Genomic DNA, 9,243 nt, shown 5'->3' with positions numbered 1-9,243 from the left:
CTGCTGCCACAGCAGACACAAAAACGTCCAATACACCATACCAATTCGGTTCCACACAGGGGTCGGCCATCCGAGGCTCTGGAGCCGAATGCGGCTCTTCAGCCCCTCTGTGTGTGTGTGTGTGTGTGTGTGTGTGTGTGTGAGCGCACCGGCCCCTGGGCTCCGACGCCGCCCACTCGCTCAGAAGAGGGGGCAAAATGTCTCTTTTGATAGTAAAGGTTTCCTTCCCCTGCACACTTTGGACAGTACATGGCCTCACAAACAGGGGCTTGCTTGCTAGCGCTGTTTATTCAGTTTAACAGGAGAAGACGGCATGTCTCTAGATCCGCCGGGACACACACACACACACACACACACTCGCCCGCTCCTGGTATTTCATGATGGCCTGATACGATGATGATTAAAAAAATGAACATGACGTTCACTCACGTTCATCGTTACGTTCACGTTAATAACATGAAAACTGATTCGTTAAGTTCAGCGTTCGTGAAACATATGCACAGCACTGTACAGTACAGTCACTGCAGAGGGACTCAAGAGCCGCGTTCGGCTCCAGAGCCGCGGGATGACAACCCCTGTGTGGAACCGAATTGGTATGGTGTATTGGACGTTTATGTGTCTGCTGTGGCAGCAGTGTCAATCACTTTTAGCTTTCCTCTGGAAACACTTCCATTGTCGTTTCTTCTCTATTTGCAGCGCGTTTCTCTATTTGCAGTGCGTATCACTATTACTCAGGTGGCAATTGGGTGCATTCGGATTTGTGTCCACCTTGTCCTCATGAGATCAGATCACTCAGAATAGATGTTAATATCAGGTCTGAACAGGGTCTTGTAATGGTTAAGCTCAGAACCCCAACATTGCACTGTAGCTTTATGTCCTCATGAACCTCTGCTTGTTCCTGATTGGTGGCATTTGATCTCTTCCTGGTCCCTTGGCCTGATCCTCTGGTGCTCCAGGGCAGCTCAGTTCCCTTTTTCTCATTAAGTGGCCTTCTGGAGAAGAAGGGAACAGAGAGCTCAGGTGCTGCTGTCTTATGGTGAACTGAGAAAAGCTGTGTTGAACACCATGTCCAAAAGTCGACAGGCATTCAGAGTTTGACTGACTTTTCTATTTTGCAAATGACAATCTACAAAGAAAGAAGATATACAAAAGCTGCTGGCGTGGAACAGTAGCAGACACCGTTAGCTAGTGTGTTATGTTTGGAGCCGTGCACAGTCCCTGCAGCTTGACTGAGTGTGCAGGTCAGCTGCAGCTGGATAGTTAATGTATTGGAACTAAAGAAGAAGCTTGACCACCAGTGAGGGAGGGGGGGGGGGGGGGGGGGAGAGAGCCTGGGGCCACAGAGCCAGGAGAATGACCTTCGGCAGGGCAACGAAAAACAGTGGAGACGCCATCTGAGCTCCAACTGACAGGCTGTTAGAGAGCTAAGCTGAAGCTTTGAAGTGAACTCTGCTTTGCTCCACTGAGCCACAAGAAAGTGAAATGTTTAACACAAAAAAGAGACGCTTGAAAGAAAAAGGAACCTTTCAGATTCTGAAACCTTTAAAAGTTTTATATTATAAGGCAGTTGTATTTCATTTTCCCCAAGACAATTTCTCACGGCTAGCGCAAGCTCCCAATTATAAAGTGGTCTTATATTCATCCCTAAATTCAAGTTAAGCAAAAAATTGCCCCGTGTAGACAGACTTGATGCTTTAGTTGAACGTCTTCATGCTGAGAACAAACTAAACTGCACAAAGAGAGCTGGAGCCATTTTAAAGGTTGTTTTTCTTTTAACTGCAGTTTCTATCAAGTTAAAAACATTTCATAGCATTTTTTGATTATTTTAGGCTTTAAACTTAATTTCTTCTACGATGGCCTTCACTTTTCCCATTGACCTTTTATCTTCTGTAGATAAAAAGCAGTGCAACGTCTAGATCTTTGGTGGTTCCAGTGAAGCTAGCTTTAATAGCTTTCATTTGTCCAGAGGCTGCAGCAACTAGTTTTATATACATCACCTGCAAGTATATAGGATTTTGTAAACCACATTGTTTAATATGAGCCCCATTAAATTATCCTGAGGAAAATTTGTCAGAATAATCTGAAAGTTTGGATTAATTGATGAAAACAGTTGCAGCTTTATGACTCAACTCTATAAAGCTTGGTAGTAAAAGAATAGTTCAATCACATTCACTTCAATGTTATTCCCTAAAGGTCCATGAAGGCAAAATCTTATCTCCAACAGCTTAACCTCAGTTGAGCAGATCTGACAGTTGAGTCTCGACTACTTCATGTTCAAAGTCTCAATCCGCCCTCAAAGCGATGCTTCCCGTGACTCAGCTCTTACTCATGTTGAGCCCTTTGTTCATATTTAATGAGCTCCAACATGGTCTGCAAATGTCAACCAATCTGTGCCACCAAAAAGAGCTCAAGAGGAGAACAGCTGCTCAAGTGTGTCAACAATGAGATGCTTTTAATTGCAATTAAATTGAGACTGAACAAAAATCTTGGCCCGGAGACAATACCTCTCCACCAGCTGCTGCTGCTGAAGGACGTCTGCCAGTGACATCAGAAGATGACAGCACGAAAAAACACTTTGATCGAAAATGTAACTCATTTTATTGGGTCAACAAGCATTTCACTGAAGACCTGTTGTCTTCAAAGAATTCAATCTCAAATTCTCAGACGCTTCACATGCTTATCAATGTTTCAAGTAACAAACACTTTGTTTAAATTAAAATATTAATGTATTTCAGCTACATTAGAAAACTTAAACCGAAGAGACCCAAATTTTCAAATTCTCAAATTAAAGTAGCAGTCCACGGCTTTCAGAGACTTAGCCGTCAAACTGCCGGAGCCTGTTCCTCTTCCAGTGGAGCCTCCTCCGGTTTCTCCTCCAAAGGACGGGACTGTTTGATGCCGAACAGGTTGCGCAGGTTGACCTCCGGGTCAACATAATGAGGGATCTTGCGTTCGTTGAAGAGGCCCGAGAGGTTGGTCTCCACTTTCGCCCGTCTGGAGATGCGCATGCGCAGGGCGAAGAGGCGATGCAGGTTTTGCTCCACAAGGGGGTGGTGGTTTCCGTTCAGGCGCTTCTGCCACGATTTCTTGGCCCTTTGACGTTTCTGTTGGGATATTAAAAAAACAAACATATTTCAGGGAGAGGTTTTTGGATAATATTGTTTTTGTCAATGCTTTGGTTGTGTATAGCCACATATCCAAAATCAATCATCTGAAAAGGTTGATTAAGCCTTCAACTAACTTGGGAAATACTGACATCAGTCTCACCTTCAGAGTGGTGGCAGCTGGGTCATGGTGAAGCAGGTGTCTATTCATACTCTCCTGTGGAAGAAAAGTCATAATATACACAACATACTGAGGCTTTGTACAAAAACAAAAAGCTGTGGAATATGCAGAAATTGTCCCTCCTCCATGTTTACACCCAATTTCATCAGATTCAAATTTGGATTTTTGAAGTTTTCGCAGAAATCTGCTGATCCGTGTCCCAGTTCTAATATCACTATTAAAAAGGCAGTTCTGCATTACGCGGATCAAAAGTTAAATAGAAAGTGTTTTTTGAATACAAGAACTGATCACATCACCTCACAAGGACCAGCAAACGTGTTATGTACCCGCATAGCAAACTTGCGTGGGCAGTCAGGGAAGGCGCACGTGTACTTGAGGAGCTCGAGGTGAACCTTGCGGATGTGGTGCTGCAGGTTAAAGGTGGTGGAGAAGTAGGCTTGGCAGTCCTTCCTGGGACAGACCAGGACAGGCTTGTGGGAAGCATGGACCCACTTGTGCCTGCGCAGTGTTTCGGCCTTCTTAAACACCTTCTTGCACACTGGGCACTCGAAGGTGGCTGTTTAAAAAGACGGAAGTATCAACCAACATTATCCCCGGACGCTGGGTTAAAAACACTGAATCACTTAAAGAAACATTCGGGATGGAATTTGCTAGGTGACCACAACCTGCTCACCTGAGTGTTTGGCCATGTGCTTCTGGAGCTTCCCCCAGCTGTGTTCCTGCACCTTGCAGTTGGCACGAGGGCAGCGGTAACCTGCGGGGGGGGGGGGGGCAGGTCAGTGAGTGCATCAGGAACCAAAGACCATAGTGGCATCCGATCTGGATGGAGGATCATGATCTTGCTGGCTGCTGACCATAGGCTATGATTGCAGAAGGACTGCTTGACATATAGTATTGAAGTTATCCTTCAAAATGTTTACCCTCATCAATGCTGGAAAAAACCTTAATCTTGATGTTTTCCTACATCTATTGCACTTCTGTCCGTCGTGGGAGAGGGATCCCTCACATGTGGCTCTGAGGTTTCTACATATTTTTACCCTGTTAAAAGGGATTTGAGTAGTTTTTCCTTGCTGAGGGTTAAGGACTGAGGATGTCACACCATGTTAAAGCCCAAAGAGGCGAATTGTGATTTGTGAATATGGGCTATACAATTAAAATTTGATTGATTGATCTCTAGCCATGTATATCATCTTTCCTGAGGGAATCATCTTCAATTGAAACGCACGCCCTCTTTAATGAAGGAATCTGACCGGGGTGGAGGATGAAAGAACCCCTGCCAGGATATAAATGGACCAACCTGCGTGCTTCTTCTTATGAGCTTTGCGGGCGATGTGGGAGACGAACGTAGCGTTGCATCCGTCCTTGGTGCACCTTAACCCAGCAGGGAAATGACAGGTAAAAATTAATTTAATCAATTCAGTGATGCCACACCCACCAAACCACTCATTTATCTCCTGCTGTAGTCTGCACTGCAGGGAATTAAACAGTTTATTCATTAAAAACATGGCAGCTGCGTGTCTTTAACAGTCGGGGGGGATATCAAGTATTGCATTAAGTCATAAGACAAAGCCACAGGCTGGGTTTTCTCGGCAGGAAAGAAATAAACATTGTAGTAGAGACGTACTTGAACTCAGCAGACACATCATGCTCCTTCAAGTGCAGCTTCAGCAGCCTGCGCTTTTTGAAGGTCAAGGAGCAGTTGGGCTGGTTACACTGTGGGAGGAGAAAAACCTCAAGTGGTTAAAACGACACTTAAAAACAAGTTATTCAACATCGAGGGCAGGAGAGCTGGTGGATAGAAACGCGTCGTGTTGGCGCCATCTTGTGGCTCAGTTTCAGACTAACCGTGAAGAACTTGTTTTTCGCTGCGTGGGCACAACCCACGTGTCTTTTCAGTTTGCTGGAGGTGAGGAAAGTCTTGGTGCAGGTCGCAAATATGCACCTGAGGGACGTACAGTGAAAGAGTGACAGGAACAGCAACAGTGACCTTATCACAAGAATGCATCTTCATCGTGTGACTCACTTGAACTGTTTGTCTCCTTTGTGCTGCAGCATGTGGCGGCTCAGGTGAGACTTCCTCGTGAAACGTCGACCACAGCCTACAACTGCGCACTGGCACGGCCGCTGGGTACATTTTGAGTTAAGTTGGGGCACATTTCAAACTTTCAAATTCAGAAAAACTGCACACGCTTCTTTACCAGATCTGGCAGGTCTATATTTTCAAGCATTACTTTTATTTCTCTTCTTTGTTATCGGACTAGTGCATTTTAGTGTTACTGAAAATATGTATACTTTATCAAAATGTTACTATGCATTGTTTTAACATCGTCTTATGTTTAAGGGTAACCAATAATTGGAGTGGAATTGCTCCACTATGATCACAATCAGATTGGGCAGGTGACCTTAGACCCCGCCTCCTCCTGCAGCTGCAAGAATCACCTAAAATAGTTTTATGATGAAGACTCCGACATTAATTAATATGACAATACAGATATTCATAAGCATCAACTGCAGTATATTAATGTTATTATTGTATTAAACTGAATACACAGACAATTGCATCATGGAATTTGCTACACTCTGCAGCAACTTTTACTTAAGTAGAAGTTATTTCTGTATTTGTAGTTGATTACATTTCTTTCCGTTGTTGTACTCTTACCTTTAATACATTTGCTTTTATTTAAAAGCAGGTGTTACATTTATTTTACTCAAGTGGAAAAGTTACATCTGAAGCCCACTTTAACTCAAGCACTTCTGTTCATTTGTACTTTAAACTTGATTAAAATGCTGTAGTACTTCCTGCTGTCTACACGGTCAGACGTGTCCTTGTACCTCTCCGGTGTGCACGGTCTCATGCTCCTTGAGTTTCCACTGCCTGGTGAAAGCGGCTGCGCAGTTGACGTGGCTGCACTTCAGCTGCGGCCTCGGTGCAGCGCTCGCCGGTTTCTCGCTTCGCAACGGCTCCATCTTCATCCGATATCTCAGCACGTCTCTTCTTCGTAATGTTTGTCTCTAATGGAGGAGCGGCCGCTTTAGTCCGCCTCTCTTATAGCCTGTTTCCGAGGCGCTTCATTAGTGTAATTGGCAGCGTCCGGATCGCTGGTTCAACCCGGCGCCACCGTCAGGAAACCAGGCAGAAAGCAATTAACCACAATCACTGTGTCGTGCGCAAACAACGGTGAACAACACAAGTGAAGCATTTGGACACCTGTTGCTCAATGATTAAGATCTGCATCTCATCTTGGGTGGTTTTCTTTTGCAATGGTTTTTAAAGCGTAATTGCTTCGACTCCAGTTGTTGTTAATATCCTCTAGAGGTATAAATGGTCTCCAAATTACACACGTGCAGCACTTTCTCTACACGACTACATTCACACGTCAAAGCCTTAGTGCTCAATTTGAATTTTTTTTTATAGATCTGTGGGTCGTTTATGTAGCTGTTCACATTGTCTTATAAAACGTGGCCAGCATCAGACCTGACCTGTGACCTGGTCATGGCCCTGAGGTGACCAAGTGTAGGAGAACATCAAGACGTCACACGCGACACACTGTGTACAGTAGTAAACAGAGAGAAGAAGTGAGTAATAAACATGAGGGCCACAGATGTTTATGGTTACATTTTTTTTTTCATACACAGACAATATGACACCTCAATTTTTGCTTGTAGAGATGTGTCATCCCAAGTGCTTGATGTCTAAAACCTCACTGTCCCTCCACTGACTACCTCTTAAAGGAACTGAGGTCGTATTTCAAAAAATCTGATCTGTTACTGAATTTGAAAAGATCAGATTCCACGTGACTTGTGCTGTTCACACGGTCATTAAACAATCAGATCTGGGTCACATAGCCGGGGGAAATCAGATTCGGGCCACTTGGACCTGATGAAATGTGTAATCTAGTGTTTCATATCACTCGTACAACCGGGGGTTCAGTAGACACTGAACCTCACCACACATAAGTGAGGGAGACTGAACTTCTGGTTAGTGGACTTCCCACTCTACCTACTGAGCCACAGCCAATCTTTTATTATCAGTGGTGGAGGAAGTACTGAAGTTTAGTACTTAAGTAAAAGTACAAGTACCCAGGAAAAGATGTACTTAAGTAAAAGTAAAAATACTACGTCAACAATCCTACTTAAGTAAAAGTAAAAAGTACTTACTTTTAAATTTACTTCAAGTATAAAAAGTAAAAGTACTCATGCAATGGGTTGTCTGTCAATTTTTATGCTGTGCCATTTTGATAAAGAATGCTGATATAGCTACTGGTAATACTCATGCCTCTACAGATGTCACTAATAGTAATAATTATAAGCAACAACATTTGTTTATTGGAAAGGTTGGTGTACTTATTGTGCTTACCCTCTGTAATACTGTTCACACTCTATCTTACAATTCTGCGGATGACAAGTTATCTACCAGGGATTATCTGCAAAGTGAATACCATGAAGCCAAACCAATAAAGACAACATGTTATAGCTTTAAAATTGTATTTAATTGTAAACGTGTATAAAATGGAAACATGGAACACAAAAAACAACTTTAAAACTGGTCAGAACAAGGCAGATCTTAGAATGAGAAATTTTAAATGAAGGACCTTGAAATGAACATTTGACCATTGGTCAGGCAGCCAAAATATTCATCTTCTGAATATTTTATAATGGTTTAGACGGAAAGAGAAATGTTATATTTTTATTTTGAAAATGTAGTTCCTGAAAAACGGAAAAGATCGCTAAATGTGCCTCGTTGTTGCATGAAAAAGCATTACTTTTAGTTGTTTAACACATGGCTGATAAAGGCACAAGGTTTGTGGATATTTCGTTACTTGTTGTCATTATTATAAACATAATCCTAAACGTCTTTTTGCGGTGTAAGGACACGTGTGTGTGTGGGCGTTTAAACTTCCAAAACAGCAACCCAATCCATATTTCCCGAAACTGTGTTCATAAAATGTAACGAGTAACGACACATATTGTAGAAATGTAGTGGAGTATAAGTATAGATAATAGCTGAAAAATGTAAAGGAGTAAAAGTAAAAAGTATGCACTATTATTTTTACTAAAGTAAAGTACAGATACGTAAAAATGTACTTAAGTACAGTAACGACGTAAAAATACTTTGTTACATTCCACCACTGGTTATTATGGACTTTAGATAAATCCAAACCTGACCCACACCTTTGATGGTATAAGACATATTATACAAAGCATCAAAAATTAATATTACATACATATATTATAGTTTTATCTTCCTGAATGAGCAATGACCAAGGGCCCACAGTCCCCTTATGAAAACACATCTAAAATGGATCTGCACCAAATTGCACTGGTCAATATCAGTTCACAAAACTAAATCTGGATTTTTCTTCATCCATTTTTTCATGTCAAAATGGCTGCTGGGAAAAACACTGTCTCGTAGTGTAAATCTTTACTGACTTGGGCTGACGTGATGGAAAGAATGAAAATAACTATTGCTGTGTCGTTGTGATACTCCTGTTTGCACAGTAGAGGGTAGTGTGTGTGTGTGTCTCATCAGGCTCAGCCTGGCCTGCAACACAGGACACAGGTACAGGTTGATGTTTATGTTTGTTTGTCTGTTTGTGTGTTATATAGCAGGATTACTCAAAAACTACTGGATGGATTTCCATGAAACTTTGTGGTATGGGTCGAGATACATCCCCATTTTGTTGCAGATCAGGATCTGGATTTTCATTTTGCTTCATCAATTTTAGGATAATTGTTATTATTACCACCACCAAGCAGGTTGTGTTTTCATTTTGTTTGTTTGTTATTTAGCAATATTACACAAAAAACACTGGACCGATTACAGTGAAACTTGGTGGGAGGATGCTGTATGGCTCAGGAAAGAAACAATACAAATTATGATCACTGGGCGGATCCAGGAATCTTTTTTTACTTTGCGAGCTGGGATTTCTCAGAGGACAAATCTTAGTACAAGATGCA

At 42.3% G+C, this 9,243-nt stretch overlaps 1 protein-coding gene across 1 annotated transcript; it reads right to left on the bottom strand.

Moving 5' to 3' along the window:
• Positions 1-2,545: 2,545 nt before the first annotated feature.
• Positions 2,546-6,305, bottom strand: 42sp43 (P43 5S RNA-binding protein). Its single transcript, XM_062408583.1, has 9 exons — positions 6,118-6,305; positions 5,309-5,409; positions 5,131-5,227; positions 4,910-4,998; positions 4,583-4,656; positions 3,959-4,039; positions 3,612-3,841; positions 3,268-3,321; positions 2,546-3,104 (listed from the first exon to the last, which is right to left on the bottom strand). The coding sequence occupies exons 1-9, from the start codon at positions 6,256-6,258 to the stop codon at positions 2,823-2,825; spliced, it is 1,149 nt and encodes a 382-aa protein (XP_062264567.1). The 5' UTR covers positions 6,259-6,305; the 3' UTR covers positions 2,546-2,822.
• Between the last annotated feature and the right edge of the window lie 2,938 nt (positions 6,306-9,243).

The sequence above is a fragment of the Platichthys flesus genome, chromosome 16 (genome assembly GCF_949316205.1).
Source record: "Platichthys flesus chromosome 16, fPlaFle2.1, whole genome shotgun sequence".
Taxonomy (NCBI): domain Eukaryota; kingdom Metazoa; phylum Chordata; class Actinopteri; order Pleuronectiformes; family Pleuronectidae; genus Platichthys; species Platichthys flesus.
This window is presented reverse-complemented; position numbering and strand designations above follow the sequence as displayed.